The 17,112-nt window shown below is 29.3% G+C and overlaps 2 protein-coding genes across 4 annotated transcripts in view; one reads left to right on the top strand and one right to left on the bottom strand.

The window, feature by feature from the left end:
• The window catches only part of LOC107448010 (outer dense fiber protein 2), a 28,832-nt gene extending 18,380 nt beyond the window's left edge, over window positions 1-10,452 (bottom strand). For 2 of the 3 annotated variants that reach the window (XM_071182603.1, XM_043039928.2), the window contains exons 1-7: window positions 10,232-10,452; window positions 10,019-10,118; window positions 8,068-8,172; window positions 6,040-6,239; window positions 4,824-4,950; window positions 3,714-3,902; window positions 2,524-2,595 (exon numbers count right to left, since the gene is read on the bottom strand). In XM_071182603.1, coding sequence (XP_071038704.1) covers window positions 2,524-2,595; window positions 3,714-3,902; window positions 4,824-4,950; window positions 6,040-6,239; window positions 8,068-8,172; window positions 10,019-10,105 — 780 coding nt within the window. In that variant the 5' untranslated portion in view covers window positions 10,106-10,118; window positions 10,232-10,452. The remainder of the gene's footprint in view (window positions 1-2,523; window positions 2,596-3,713; window positions 3,903-4,823; window positions 4,951-6,039; window positions 6,240-8,067; window positions 8,173-10,018; window positions 10,119-10,231) is intronic. The other variant, XM_043039930.2, reaches the window with a different exon arrangement.
• LOC107448011 (uncharacterized) overlaps window positions 1-17,112 on the top strand; it is a 93,190-nt gene that overhangs the window by 34,693 nt on the left and 41,385 nt on the right. The gene's annotated exons all lie outside the window — the stretch shown is intronic.

Below are 17,112 nucleotides of genomic sequence, written 5' to 3'. Positions count from 1 at the left end.
AAAAAAAAAAAAAAAAAAAAAAAAACAGTTTAAATTAAAAAATTAGAAAAAAAAATTTAAACAAGTTTTTTTTTCCTTTTCTCAATATTTCTTAGTTTACTTAAAATATATTTAAAATTTTATACCTATAACATTTACACATACCTATGATGACCTGGAGAAGTAATTAAAATTTGCAAATATGTCTTTCTTTCTTGAGTTTATGATTATAACAACTATTTACTGATAAAAAAATGAATATTAATCATGAATATAAGCTTATAAAGTATCTCTTGGCTCTCTTTTACAAACAAATAAAGTAAACTGTGTTTTTAAGTTCCACCTTTGAAAATTTGATTTCCGGAAACTTCTGCGATCAATGATTTTTTTAAACGTCTAGACTTTTGATCTCCAGAAACTTCCTGAACACTGTTAGCAAAAATTCCAGAAATCCGGATTTTTTCCGGAGCACAATCAGCCCTGCATAATACAAAACTAGTTTGCATTCTGAAACCAAACCAGTTGGCCCATGTCATTAGATAGGGAAACATTCTTCTAAATTTGCTCAATTATATGAACTTTGGAGCAAAGGTCACCAATCTTTTAATCCCCATGGATCATCAAGCAAAAAAAATTTATACTTCGGACCATCACTTCATTTTTTTAGAGGAAGGGAAAAGTTCTCCTTTTGATTAGGGTGAGTTTTGAAATGTCCCAGCCCAAAACAAAATTTATGTGTTTAAGCAATTTTCAAAAATTGTACTAATTAAGAGGTTATTCAAGGTGGAAAGTTTTCAAATGAACAGTTTCTGTATATTTCTAAATAAATTTTTATTCACGATATTTAAGGATGAGAAAGAAGAGTCAAATTAAGATAATAAATTAAAGTTTGCTTAATACTTACAATAAAAGTATTAATATTCAATCAGTGGAAATAAGGAAAATTTGATCCCACCAAAGCAAAAATCTTTGTCTGTTAACAATTCGATCACAACCGTAATAAATTCTTTTACAGACTTGCCAACCTCCGTAATTCGTAAGGCCTGCGACATTTTATGACCAAGGCAAAGAATTTCAAAACAATAATAAATATTAAAAATACAAATTAATAAATTCACACTTTCTTTAAATTAAACTTATCTAAGCAACTTTATTACTACGAAAATTACAAATTCCATTTTATTAAAAATAGATTGGGTGACTGGTTCAGCATTAATTAGTAATGTTATAAAGATATTTTTTAACCTATAAAAGGCTTTGTTGGCAAACACAACTTTTTGCTTTATTTTACATAAAATATTATTTTAGCAAGTAATTTTTGAGCCTAATTATTTAAAGATAAGGAGAAATTCTAAAATATAAGTGGACTTAATATTAGATACATTCTGAAGCTTGGTATTTTTCCGAGGACATTAACTGGAAAACACACATCATACACACAGATAACTAAATTGCGACCCGGATGAAATCCTGAAACCCATCTAAATCAAAATATCAATACATTTGAAATATCTAACAGCCTCAGAATTTTAGACAAGTTAGTGTTTTAGCTTGTCAATAATTTGGTTGGTCATCTTGCATGGAATTACCACAGCTTGGTAGCTTTTGGAGGTGGATATAAATCGAAAAAAAAAAAAAAGCACTTTGAACCTGAATATTTGCAGAGTTGGGTGTGGGAGAAAATTGTTGAAATCCCTCTGCACAAAAACCTTAATACTCCGATAACCAACGGAATTTCAGCTCAGCTTGCTAATTTGGTCTTATCTTTCATTGAAATTATCACAGTTTGGTAGCTTTTGGGGATGAATAGTAATTGGAAAACGAACATTGTACACCAAGATTTGTCAAGTTGTTTCAGATATGAAATTGCAACCTGGATGAAATCTTGAAAATGCTGAACTCCATCTACAACGAAATCTGGACACAAACAATACATTCGACAGCTTATCGATATTTTACTTATTTGGGATTTCGTCTGAGTCAGGATCTTAGAAGTTTTTTTTTTACTGTGTTGGGACTAAACACCAAGCTGACATTTTGGCACTTGTTTGCTCTTAGGCTATATAATCCGAAACCTGCAAAACTAATAAAAAATGTTCCTCCCAATCAACTTGAAAAATAAAAAAATGCTGACTCAAGATCAAAACCAAGGAGGTGGTGAAGCATCCCACTCACCCTGATTGACGATGCATCTTATTTTGACACCCATTTATTGAGGAAAGCATTGACCTTATTTTCCTCCTGGTTTATGCTTAGATGCAAAGTCTTTGAAGATAATTCAATGCAAATGTGTATAAATAAAAATTTTGCATATTAATAATATTTTTCCTTAATACCAAGTTGTAAACCCACCGTACAAAAATCGAGAGCTTCAATCTTAGAACTTCATTTAACTTAGATTATTATCCAATTATTGAACTTTAAAAAAAAGTGTATTCATTATTTTTATTAACTATAATTTTATGATGAAAATATTTAATTTATGTGAATGATGTAAATTCTCAGAGAGCATTCAATAAATATTAGAAATATGTATGTACTAACTTGCAAAATGGATAACTGCCTTTCTAAGTCTTTAACTACAGCGGCTTGTGATCGGTATTTTTTCTCTTGAGCCTGAAAATAAAAACATGTTTAAACATGAAATACTAGATTAAAATACAGCATTTTTATTTTAACATGGATTACAATACAATACCGTATGAACAAAATAAAGATTTCAATGTGACTTTCAAAAAAAAGAAGATATTTTTGATAAATCTATTGCTGCTCACACAAATATACGCAAATACAATAAATAAAATTAGTAATATAAATTAACTGGGGTTTTGACAAGCTAGTATAATTTTATAGTTTAAAATAATGGAAAATGTTATATAACAATTCTTTCTCCTTTCTTAAAAAGCTAATATCAAAATTTTGCAGAAGCTCAAAAGTTTTGATTTTCGACCAACCTTGGTGCAAAGGCTTTCAAAAAATATTACATTTGTAATATACTAATAGATAAAGGTGATAATTAAATTCTGATAATTTAAACTAGCCAATTAAGAAACTATTCCATAAGTAAACAAAACAAGAATAACAGATAAATGTAATATTTGATAACAAGGATCAATTGTTATACTTCAGTGGGATTTTTTACAACACAAAACATATAAAAATAGTGAACAAATATTTTTTTTAAAAAAAAAAAGAAGAAAAATAATATTAAATTTGTAACATTTTTTAATATCACTGGTGGTTTTGAAATTTTTATTTTTATTGCTTCGAAATTCTCACACTTTTTTATACAACTTGGCAGTCTTCTATCAGATACGTGGATGCTTTGGCATAAAAAAGATGGTCTTTTTCATGCACAGAACCTATGCTGGTTGAAAATTGAGGGACGTTCTTCACAAGCACAACTATTTGGGAGAATAAAAAAATTATGGCTTTCTAGTTGCAGAATGGTCAACGAATCAACTGACAAATCAATTATTTACAAACACCAAATAACTTGTTAAACAGATTTAAGTAAATGTCATAAAAACTTTGTTAAAACTTATTTTTAGAAATTAAGCAACAACACAAATTTAACAAAAAAATGTTTCAGACTTTAATCTTAACAATTCATTGATTATTATGGCTAGTTTGTTAGAATATGTATTAAGCAATCATTCAAAACATAAAAAGTAAGAACATCAACAAAAGATTATAAAGCACAAAAAAATTCAATATTTCCCAACTGTATTTACCTGGTATTGTTTTAAAAAATCATCACGTTCTTTTTCAAGTTCTTTAGTGTCCCGTGAATTCAATTCTTCTAAGGCCACTAGAAAACTGTGTAAGATGTCATGATAGCAATCGAAAAGTTTCTTCAATAAGTTATCTTTTGTTTTTATGATTTGTGTGAGACTACCAGAATGACTGCTTTCAGACAAAGCCTATATTAAAATAGACAAGAAATGAATTACAATAATATGTAGTAAGAAAAAGTATTTTCAGTTTCCTATTTAAAAAACACCAACAGAAACAAAAATTAGACAACTAGAACTTTTTTTCTCACCATAGAATAGGGGGAAAGGGACTGGGTTGGTTGACTTTTTAGTTTAAATTTTTTTATCGCAATTAAAATTCCATTTCGTCCATTCATGATTTTTATTCAAAATCCTCAGTAGGTAATTTTTTTAAAATAATAATTTTTTAAAAAATCCTTAAAGCATGAACAAACTTGAAGTAAAAACTTTAACCTTCATGTATTAGAATTAATCTTTAATAATTATAACAGCTGACATATTTTGCTCTATTCTTATAGAAACAAATTTTAGAAGAAAAATTCAAAAAATCCCTTAGCAGTGCTAAAAAACAACTTGTTGGAATAAAGATGGCACTTTAACTGAACTATGTGATTTTTTTTTTGTGAGATATATAGTATTGGTAGTGCAAAGTGTTAAAGGAGAAGCTAAACTAAAATATTTAATAGTATGAAAATAATTGAACCTTCTCCAAAGTGTCTATACTGTCTTCCTGTATACATTTGTTTTATATCAATACTTTCCCAAAAAGACAAATGATTTGGAAAATCAAAGATAAATGGATGAAAAACGAATTGTTCTAATTGCTACTGTTGCAAGTTTCTGAATAGATACAAAAAATCATGACAAGTTTCTGAATAGATACAAAAAATCATGAATCGGCATTCATAATAGAATAAAAGATTTTAATTAATAAAAACATCTAACTTTCTCAAGATCAAATAATTATAAATATTTACTTACAAAAATTTTTTTAGCGAAAATTAAAAAAAAAATTTTTTAAGTTTTTTTAAGTTTTAAAAAACAGTTAAGTTGTAATAAAATACTTACATTTTCAAATAAAGAAATTGAAAACTCTAAATCTTCTAAAGATCCAAATAAATTGTTAAGTTCAGTTTCAACTTTAGATACTAACTCTTGAATAGTATCATCTTGAATGTTTAAATTTCCAATTAATCTATAAAAGAAGCATAAAATTATATTACTTATTAAGTCATTAAAAAAATAACTTTTAAAAACAAATTAAAAGCAACCTCAAATTAAATGAGAATATAAAGGTAACTAAGTATTTTATTTATTAAAAGTTTTGAAGAAAAAATCTGACATAAAAATAGATATAAGAGCAATATAAATTTTTGAAATTCTTTAATCTCTGAAACATATTATGCACTAATGCTGCTCATTAACAAAAAAGAAAAAGTAATGTACTGAAAATTATCAATGTAAAATAAACTAAAAACTAAGCTAATGTATTAAAAATATTTTGCTGTAGCCCACTAAAAAAAAAAAAGTGTGGGCACTATATAATAGTAACTTTTTTTTTTACTATAATTAAATACATAAGCAGTTTATAAAAAGAAAGAAAAATACTGCTGCTGATTAATGTATTTAACATTACCACAAAACACTTTCATTTTCATAGAAAAAAAACTAATAAAACAAAGTTAAATAAACTAAGGGGCAGTAATGGAAGATTTCAGGACAATCACTTATTGATATAACTATTCAATTATCTGACAGTATTCAATATCACATTATTTCATTCCAGGTTCATATATTTGTTACATTTTCATAGAAATAAATATTTTTAAAATTGAACTTATATGTAACCAAAAATTTAAATGTTTTTTTAAATTAAATAAAACTATCTCTCACATAATTTTTCTTGACTTGAAAATCAATGCTCGTAAAATATGCATATAATAAATATCGGAATATAACAATCATATTCAATAAAATAATATTGCTAGAAATGTTAATCTTAAAATATGTGTATCTTTTGAATGTATATTTGGATCAATTTCAACAATCTGTTTATTTTCTATCTAGGAAAAAAAAAAGTTTTTTTTTCTTTTTCTATTTTGTTATTAATTTTTTTCATGTGAATTGGAAATAGAACTGAAATATATAGCAACTTTTCAATGGAAAAAAAACAACAATAAATTCTACAACTATTCAAAATATTTATTGCAGAAACACAACAGCTTGTAATTATAGAGTTAAATGAAAAACAAATAATTGAAAAAATACTTTTGAAAATACTCACCTCTTATGCTTTTGTAAAACTGGTCTGAGAGACATGTAATATAGATTAAGTACTCTATGTTGTTGCTTAATATCATTCAAATAAATAGATGAATCATCTTTGCTTTCATCAGATGATGCATTAAGAGAAACTGATTCTATTTCTTTACTATCTCCTTTAGAATATAAACGTTCAATAGCTGCAGAAGAATTTTTTGATTTCTAGAACAAAAAAATTATAACATTTATGCTATTACAAGATAAAAGTTTCAAAGCTACAAAATGTTTTAATTTTTAGAAAAGAAACATAACAATCTTACTGAACAAAATTAAGAAAATATATTAATGAAATAATAGTAAGAATAAAAAAATTTAAACTTCATGATTTTATTCCTTGTTTGAAGTCTTTAAATTAATGGTTAATTCTATACTTTTCAATTTTGAGAGGCGATTAATTTGTCAATGCTAAGTATTTTTTATAATAAATCTAAACAATAGCTGAATTTACTTGGATCAGCAAAATGGATAAATACCATTATTTATAAATGCCATCTGTAAGTATTTATAAAAATTGTAAACTTTGCTAAAGGATAAATTTTAAGCTGGAAATTTTTTTTATCATAGAGTGGACAGTTAATACTAATTATTGTGATTTTAACATTATTTACCAGCTATTATTTTCCTTTTTTTAGAAAAGTAATTTATTCATAAGGAAAAGGAAGGAAAAAAGTTGCAAAGGATGGAGTTAATGGAAAAATAAGTTTTTTCATTAATTTTTTTATGGAAAGAAAAGCAAAACTTCAATTAACCAATAAAATTCATTAATTTGTTCATGAAATATAGAAACAAAAATAATTGGTGAACAAAAAGAAAGCACAGTTCTGTAGAAAAGAAATAACCTTCATGTTCCTAAGCAATTATGATGCAAACAATATGTAAAATGCAGTTAAAGATGGATTTTTATATGATCATTGTATCACATCTACGGACAACATGTAGCTCAGAGGATAAATGATGCCTTCTAACCTTGTAAAAATTAACATGAAGAAATTTTGAAGCTGTTTTCAAAAACTAATTTCAATTAACTTTAAAAAAATATAGTAATTATAACATTAACATTCTAAAAAGTAGAATTAGTATTCAAGGTGTCAAAAAAATGATGTTTATATAACAATTATTACCCATAATTGCTGTCAACATGTCTGTCTAAATATTTGGGCATGAGGTCCTTCATAGGTCAATCTGCTGTGCATGTGGCCCTTTACTCAAAAAGGTTGGACAACGCTAGTTTAAACACTTTAGTAACAAAATTTACCTCAAACATGCATAAGAAAATGTTAAAATAATGAAAATTAAAGCCGGTAAAATGCAGGGTACTGAGCCTCAAGGCTTCTATCAGGTATTATACTTTAAATAAAACATTGTAATGAAAATAACATTAATATATAATAAATAATGTTATTTTAAAGGCTTCATTATTACAGAAAGTTTGAGTAAAAAATAAAGAAATATTCACAAAAGTTNTGTACGGTAATGTACGAAGGGGGGGAGGGGGTTAAAATGTCTCCATTTTTGTGTACGTACTTTTTGAACAGCCCCTTAGTAGTAAATTCTACCTTAAACATGCATAAGAAAATGTTAAAATAATGAAAATTAAAGCCGGTAAAATGCAGGTAAAATTCAGGGTACTGAGCCTCAAGGCTTCTATCAGGTATTATACTATAAATAAAACATTGTAATGAAAATAACATTAATATAGAATAAATAATGTTATTTTAAAGGCTTCATTATTACAGAAAGTTTGAGTAAAAAATAAAGAAATATTCACAAAGTAAAACAGTCATGGTACACAGATCTGAACTTGAGGTAATAAAAACCATGCTTATTGATGAAGCATTCAGAAGTTAAATCTGCATAATATTATATAATATTTGAAACCTGCATGAAACATATGGCAAACCAGTATATAAAATTAAATTCCAAACTGCCATGGAATGAATGTTAAGCTAATTATAATATTCATATAAATTAAAAGAAAAAAAAATCTCACCTCTACATCATAAGTTACATTAAGTTTAGAAAAGTGCATGGTTAGAACACAATTATCACTTGAGGTTTTCAGGATACTTTTACGATATAACTTGATATTATTCGGCTACATGAAACAGAAGTAATTATAAAATTATATCAAATAATTCCAAAAAATTTTTAACTAGCAAAGAGACTACATAAAACATATTATTAAAAGAATCTTAGAAACATTAGGTTTTTAACTTTCAGAATTTCAAATAAGTCACTTTAAATAAAAATGATGAATTCAGAGACTGCTGCAATAAAAAGTGTTTAAGATCATGAATTATATTTTCATAACTTTGAGGTTGGACATATTTCATTAGTGATTGCTTTAAACACGTAATGTGCTGATAATTTTCAAACCTACTCATTTGAATTACAGAAAATAATCATATGATAGGACAAGATTTTGCCAGTCAAATTTTAGATAATATTACAATAAAAATTAAAATAGTTTTTTAAAGGGATAGATTAATACAAAGTCAGTCATCTCATTGTTTTTAATGCATCGATAGGGGATATTTCTATACTGTGTCGATTGGATTTTTAACTTGAAAATTTAAAAATAAAACATATAGAGCAGTGTTCCTTAACCTTTTTGATATAATGGACCCCTTTTAAAAATACTTAAGAAGTCACGGACCACCCCCTGTGAAAAAAATAATTGCAAAAAACGTCAATTATCAGAAAACATTTAATTTTATTATTTTAATAATATACAAAATTTTTAGAATTAAAATTTTAAATTTGAAGTTTGCTGCTGCTTTTCTTTACTTAACAAATTGAATTGGGGGATAGTTTTCAACAAAGCAAACGGGCATATCATGTTCAACATTCAATCGATTTCGATGTTATGTTTTTACTGTCACAATTGTGGAAAATCTCACTTCACAATGATACACTGTAGCAAACAGAATTATAGCTGCCATAACTCACTTTACAAGCAATGGGTAGGCTTCCAAACGTTTTAAAAATTAGGAGTAGTCAGCGTACCCCCAAAATATAACTCATGGACCCCTTAGGGGTTCATGAGCCACAGGTTAAGAAAGATACCCCGATATAGAGGTTTGCCTGAGAGTGTCTAGGAGTTATATCTATCAAGTTAGTCTCCTTCAGTGGCAGTAATTTAGTTTCTTGCAAGGCATTGTCGTAAGTTGCCAGGCCTGTGATTATTCTGCCACAGATCAGGATATGGAAATCTCCCCTATCGATATTTCCTGATAAACGAATACCTGACTTTATTACCAATGTATAAGTTGACCCCAGATTTTAAAACAATTCAAGGGATTTGAAAAGTTGATTCACACACCCGGATAACTGGAAATTTTTATAAGAAGAAATATGAAAATGATCTTGTTGTCTGAGGCCATTGAATCTGCATGGAATCGAATCTGCATCAATATATTTAAAAATTACAGACATAAAATTATTGCAAAAGCAAATAATCTTTAATAAATTTAAAATTAAAACTTTATTTCATAGAAAAACAATGTCATTGAAATCCCAGTAATAAACTACTGGTAGAAAAAAGTGTTGAAGTAAATTTAAAAGTTCTATAACTAAGAAAATGCAGATATCCTTCACACACACACCTAAATACAAAGCTGGGGGAAAAAAATCCACAAACATTGAATTTAACTACAAACAGGAACCTATTTAAATGAAAAATCTTTATTTTAGTTTAGAAGATAATTCCGAATCAGAACCAGTTTACGCCTCTGAGTATTGCCACGACTCAACAGGGTTTTTTGTTCTAGCAAAATATAAGAAGAAGAAAAATTCTTCTATACAAGTATACCCTTCAAATTAACCCCATTCTGATATGTTGTTTTTAAATTATCGCTTGTTTGTCGTCAAAATTTGATGCAGGTACTTATATGGAAATCTTCTTGAAATATTAAACACCTTTGCTTAATTCACGAACTTACATTTTCCTTAGAGGGAACATAATCTTTGCTTGTTCTACCTGGTGGTATCCAATGAACTTTTTTCTGTTTAGTCTCGTTTCGATGCATTACAAATTAATTTCTGCAATAAAAATTTTGATATTGAATAAAAAATACCAAACAATAAATAGCTTTAACAAACATATTGGAATAACAATTACATGAAAAAGGAGAGGATATTAACCAGGGACTTACATATTAGTAAACAGAAAGAAGTTAATATCCAATGAGGAAATATAAACATCATATGAAAGAAAAGTTTAGGAAAATGTGCATCTAAATATGTGTAAACATTTTTTCGTATTAATATACAATTTTTCGCAACAAACTTCCACAATTGTTAAAGTTTGACATCACGAACTATCAAGAGTAAACAACTTTCGAAATACCACCAATATTTTAATGGAAGTAGCAGTACATTGAAAACTATACATTGAACCATTTCTCCTAGGAGCTGTTCACGCTGTAAGTAAAAAATATGAGCGGAAAATAAGAGTTATTTTTACTGCTCACGATTCACGCAACTCTGATCACCATCAAGGACCATCATCATCAATCTGATTGGTGAAATGCCTGTAGTGGAAGTCCTGCCTGTCTCGCAAGTCCTGTAGTGGACTGACCGTAAAGAAACGGTTACCAGTAAAATACCAAAGTCAAGCATCACTGGCAACGGCATCGATCAACGAGTGGGTGAAGGGATCGAAGGTGTGTGGTATTTGTTTTCGTTAAACTGTTCCATCTTAAATTTCTAAAAAGTTCGGAAGTTTCCCCAGAGAAAATATACCCTGTTGTTTTTCATTCGAATTCTTTTCCATTTATTCTGGATACATGCGAAGAATTTATCTTTTTCTATGGATCGGTAAATCGAGTCTATAAAATTTTCTTTGTGATGAATGGTGCCGGAAAATTTTTCAGCTCATATCCAAACGTAAATCATACTACTACTACTAATACTAATAATAAAACATTGATTAGCAATTAAACATGGGTCTGTAATTTACTTTGTTCATGAAGAAACCTAGGAATAGCGAGGGTATTTTACGATAATCATGCTTTGGATGGAAGATTGGAATCTTCTCATAAAAGTTTGTCGGTTGTGAAAATATTTTTTGTTTAACAATGAATGAAATTATGTAAACAATTTCATGTTTGGAACAAAGTAAAGCGGAAAAATAAAGTAAATTATTTATCATTCGGCTGTCTTTTTTTCAATAAAAGATTGTTAAACCGGACGGGAGAAATAAGGAATGTTTAAAAAAAGCAGAAAATGGAATAAAAAAAAAGAGGCAATATGAGTATGAATTTCGCCTCTTCTATAAAGTAGAATGCGGCCTGAGAACAAATAGCACCAGAAGAAGAAAATTGCAAGAGCACAAAAATGTTCTAAAGAGCAGGAAGAATAGCAGGTGTTTGGAATTGGTAACCACAGCCCATTTTAATGAATCGTGTCCAGTTACTCATGAAGCGGGGAATTTGGTTGGGAAAAAAATTAGAAGTAATCTTCACAAATCCTCAACACATCTGTGAGATATTTCTTAAACGTAAAAGAACTGGATATTCCCAAAACAGACAGAGATCTCCAGGATATCTGAATATCCAAGAAATAAATGTCAGAAAGTTGGGGGTCACGACTTTGTGATGTTTAGTAGATATTTTAGTTATCGGCCTCTGTTGTATATCCGAGCTCATATACTGTTTACATATAATACACCATATTTCCCGATAATAATAACCAATAATTTTGAAACTCGATCAGATACACTATAACACAATATACTACCATACCAAAGTGTATAATTATCGATAAATTAGGGAGCGCACAATTGACATGACATTGTTACCTTGACAAATCGCAGAAATTACTTAAAAAGCTTCTTAGAAATTGGATCGCGAGGTGGACCCATAGAATTAAGTGGTATGAAACAAACAAATTGCTAGTCCTGAGAGTCCGGGGTTCGAACCTTTAACGTGATCAATTTATAAAAATTATATTTAAGAAAAGTAATTCTTTAATATTTATTTTTCCATATTGTAACGTAAATAAAATATTCATTTTCTAAAATTATTATTTATTTAAGTGCGTAGATGATATCATCGTCAATTATAGGAAATTGTTGCTCGTATAATGCATATATATGGATGGTGTTTTCTACACTAGGGAACGCTACAAGCTCGGTAGCACCTAAATTTCCGGGTTACTGTTTCCGTTGTATTTTAAAGCCATTTGGCATCATTGTGTTTTGAGATTCTTGCAAACAATGTATTTGATTACTTATTACTTGTGTTTACAATGCTAACAATACTGGTGTTTACAATGCTAAAAGTGTTAACACTAACGTAAGATGGTGCACAGCTTGCAACAAGAGCAAACAGTAATAAACTTATGGAAAGAGGTCATATCAAGACTGCCAAAAAAGCGAGTTATTCAAAATCTAGCAATCATGTCACCTTTTCTAACAACATATCTCTAAAAAACTAAAACAAATTTTCACTTCAAACTCACCAGAATTACATATTAACATTAATATCTTATGAAATATGGCAGATTTGAGCTCAGAAATTATCTAATTTATTTCTTTTTTGAAAGCAAAATTATCCGTTTGAAAACATCGCCTATCAGAATAACATGTAGTAAGCAGCTACAAGCTTTTTAACTGGAACTAGAGTAGGTGCTGAGCTCGAGATTGTTATTGTTTACATTTCTATTGAAAACACCATCCACAATACATCGTTTTCCCCTTTATTAACTTACAGTTTTGAAACTTGGTCTGATATTATACTATAACGTAATATAGTACCATAACAAAGGAAATAATTATAGACAAATTGGCGAGTGCGCAAATGAGGCAGAATGTGGTTAACTAGACAAAGGGCGGAAATTTTTTTGGAGAAGCTTGTAATAAGTCGGACCGTCAGGTGGACTGGTAATGTTAAGTAGCATAAAGCAATAAATTGCTAGTCCCAAGGAACCGGGAATCAAACCTTGAACATGGTCTATTTTCAAAAATAATATTTAAGAAAAATATTTTTTTTATTTATTTAACTATATTGTAACGTAAATAAAATATTCCTTTGTTTGTAGTATATAATGCAAGCGTAATTAACTTATAATTCTGAAACTCGGTCAGAAATACTATAACACAATATCTTACTATGTCATAAGAAATAATTATGAACAAATTAGGGGGCACACATAGCATTATATGGTTATCTTGACAAACCGCAGAAATTACTTATAAAACTTGTTATAAGTCAGGCAGCTAGGTTGACCGGTGCTGTTAAGTGTTGGTATGAAGTAACAAATTGCTGGTCCCGAAGATCCGGGGTTCGAACCCTGTGCGCAGTCAAAGTTTAAAAATTATATTTAAGAAAAATAATTATGCAAAACTACAAAAAGGCCGTAAGAGTTTGATTCTCATGAAACAGTTAGATGCTAATGGTATGGTATGAAGCACCAGTAAGCAATTATATGAGTAAGCAAATTTAATAGCAAATTCATGAATTATATGATAAAGTGCAGTTTATTTCTCTAAAAAGAGAAATTGAAAATGAATATTCATTGACATAGTGGAAATATTCTTCTTTTCGTAATTTAGCTCTAATAAATAGCAAGTAAAATTACAAGTATACCAGCCAGTTGAACAACGAGTGTAGGAGATTTCAGCTTAGCTGGTAGTGTTTTAAAAGAAAAATGTAATTTGACTCCGAATTCTGTGGGCTCGATACTTTTTTAATGCATTATGCGTATTCAAAAATGGAAGAAAATGTAAAGGAGCAGAAGCCATTTTAATACTCTAACTGTACCACATTATGCCTCACTAAACTATAATTGTGAGTTATGATTCATATTAACACTGTAATTGTGAATTAAGAATATAAAAGACAACTCATTCTGTCTGAATAAACTTTAAACATAACAGTGAACAAATTGTAACAAATAATGATTAAGCTAATTCTCTTATTCTTATACTAAATGGCGAGTTTTTTACTAATAAAAGTAGTGTAGGACATTTATTTCTTTTTTCAAATTTAATATCACATGCATTTGGCACATTATTAATCTATAATTAAGTGATTTAATTTCCTAATGAATATATTTAAAGATTAGTTATCCTCATACTAGTCTTTATATTATATACCTATATCATGTAGGTACATAATATAAGAGCGATATCAAGGTCTGTCAAATCATTTACGAAGAAAGTTGGGTAAAAAAGAACTAAACCAGTTTAATTGCCGGATGAAACTTAATGGAATTTTTAATTATTTTCCTTCAACTTCTCTCGGTTTCCTCCTGCAATTGAATAGGTTCAATCTGTAATTTAATCTGGCTTTCTTCAAGTCTGAATCGTTAGATTTTGATAACTTCTTTTTTTATTTATTTGAACACCGATTTTGGAACCCTAATGGAGTGAACTTTCTGATTTTATTTCTTATGGTGATATATATTGAGGGCTGTTATTATAGAACAACCAGTCTAATGCTGTCAGGCTGATTCCTTATGGGAGCACCCTGTATGGGAAAATATTATTCGATAAACCAAATTTTTTCTGCCATCGTCTCTGTTGCTATATTAGCAGGGTTTCATGGAGGTTACGACTCCACAATTTCCAGTCCAACGACATGATTGTGACAGTGTGGTCGGTATTGTGCATAGACCGCCTTTACTTTCCAAACATGCTTGTGCCCATCGATCTGAAGCTGGAAGGGCTTCAAGCTACCCCTGGGAGTTGAACCCTCAACATAACAATAAGTTCAACATTACATTCATTCTGTGCCTTAACCATTGCTGCTCAGAGGTTAAGTCAATTTTTCATTATTTACTATAAAAAAAATTTAAAAAAACTTTGTTTTAAAAGTTGAGCTTGAAACAGACTTTCGAGTGATGTATAGCATGATATTTCTACCCATTTAAAATGTTAAAGTTTTCCCCTGTCAACTTAAGGGGGACTTAGTTTCCACCTAATTGAATAGTTCTTTTCAAAATATTCAATACACAATTTTAACTTAGTCAAACAAACGATTAAAACCTGAATTTTTTCGTGCGTCTCAAATTTCGCCCCATCCTTCCTAAGCCAGTGACTCATTTTTTCCCAAAAGAAAATATCAAAATATGTATAATTAGTAACTTGTCATTTCAAAAAAAATATGATTTTCTTTGTACATTTTATAGTTCATAATATACTAAAACGACATCCGGTGGCTGAGAAGTAGCGCTTCGCGCTGTCTTGCCACAGGTCCCTGGTTCGATCCTCTGGCCGGGCAAAGGTAACTCAGCCTTTCATCCCTTCAGTGGGTCGATAAATGAGTACCAAACATGCTTGTGCACTAAACACTGGGGGTTTCACGTTCGGCTGACCACCTAACCAGAACATCTGCTCCTGCACCCCAGAGCCCAAAGGTCAAGAAAACTGAGATGGGCACAGTAGGCCTTGGCCCTCTATGGGCTGTCGCGCCGCTAAGTTTAGTTTAATATACTAAAACAGGAAATGTCGATTGAAATATTGTCTGCGAATCACTCCCTATCTCCATTTTTACATCAAAAATGCTTCAAAAGAAACGCCTTACATAATTGAAGAACAAGGGGGAAAACGATTTATGTCCATTTTTCGGAAAATAACGTCATCTGTTGCATATTAAAGAATACTAAGATTTGAGAAATCATCATCGTGAAAAATCTGATCTCACTGAAAGTTTTTACGCGGTGAAAATAGACCGTAATCTTTAAAAACCTTTACTTCCCATGCGCAAAATCGGGACCTCTCTGGCCGAGCTTTATCACCCGCCAAACGCTGTGAGAAGCATGGAAGTAGTCGGTCGAATCCCGCTGTTACCCTGCATGTTTTTTCGTTCTGTCGTTCTCTGTATTGGGCTATCTGTCCTTCAACTTTGACAAAGATTTATAAGCCTTAATTGAGCACACAATCCTGCAAAGATATGTTGTAATAATATACGTTGTAACGCGCCAAATCGTTCCTTCTTCGAATCAACTTTTATGGGCATAAACCTTTCTTTCCCGATTCTCTTCAAATAATATCAACAGCTTTTTTTTAATCCTTTGAAAATTTCAATTTTTGAAGGAAGTTGGTAGTTATTTTAAAAATTGGTTATTGTTGAAACTGCTACAATCTGCCATTGGCCAGTAGCTTCGAATCAGCTTTCATAATCTGAAAATATACAGTCTCTCTGAATCTATTTTTTAAAAATTTGCATTTGTATTTTCATAAAAGGAGATGTTTTGAACACATACGAAAATCAGAAAAACCAAGACAAAAAGCGAAAAATCATGGCAAAATATGTGATTTGAATTTTATGAAGGAAATCAGGAACTGCACCCTGTATTAAATATGTTCTTAAACCGCAGAATATTCCCAGATAAATGTTGAATCTTATTTTGCATTATAACAATTTTGTTTTAATTTATATAATTTTGTACTGCACCCTGTATTAAATATGTTCTTAAACCGCAGAATATTCCCAGATAAATGTTGAATCTTATTTTGCATTATAACAATTTTGTTTTAATTTATATAATTTTGTACTGCACCCTGTATTAAATATGTTCTTAAACCGCAGAATATTCCCAGATAAATGTTGAATCTTATTTTGCATTATAACAATTTTGTTTTAATTTATATAATTTTAAATCTTGTAAATTATAATGTAAGTTTCTTATTTGCATTCATATTTAATAAAAAACATGTTTTTTTCTTTCATTCCAATATTTTTATAATTCAAATATTTATTTTTTACGTGAAGTACTATGTTTTTTTAATGAATTCTAATATTTAGAAGAAATTTTTTGCTGCCCTTTAGGGGTAAATCTAAGATAAAAAGTGCCCAGTGGTCTTTCACTCTAAAAGGTTGTGCATTCCTATTTTTTAACCATACTAAAACATTGTTGCAATATTAACAATAATAGATTTTTTTAAAACTTTTTAACAATGCGAAACAGTATCATTAAGAGTAGTGAAGACATTTTTAATTGTTAAGAAATTGTAACTAAGCAAAATGATTGTTCCAAACGCAACAATAACAGCGTTAAAGATATTTTTGTCATTCCCACCGATTTTCGA

The sequence above is a fragment of the Parasteatoda tepidariorum genome, chromosome 6, assembly GCF_043381705.1.
Source record: "Parasteatoda tepidariorum isolate YZ-2023 chromosome 6, CAS_Ptep_4.0, whole genome shotgun sequence".
Classification (NCBI taxonomy): domain Eukaryota; kingdom Metazoa; phylum Arthropoda; class Arachnida; order Araneae; family Theridiidae; genus Parasteatoda; species Parasteatoda tepidariorum.
This window is presented reverse-complemented; position numbering and strand designations above follow the sequence as displayed.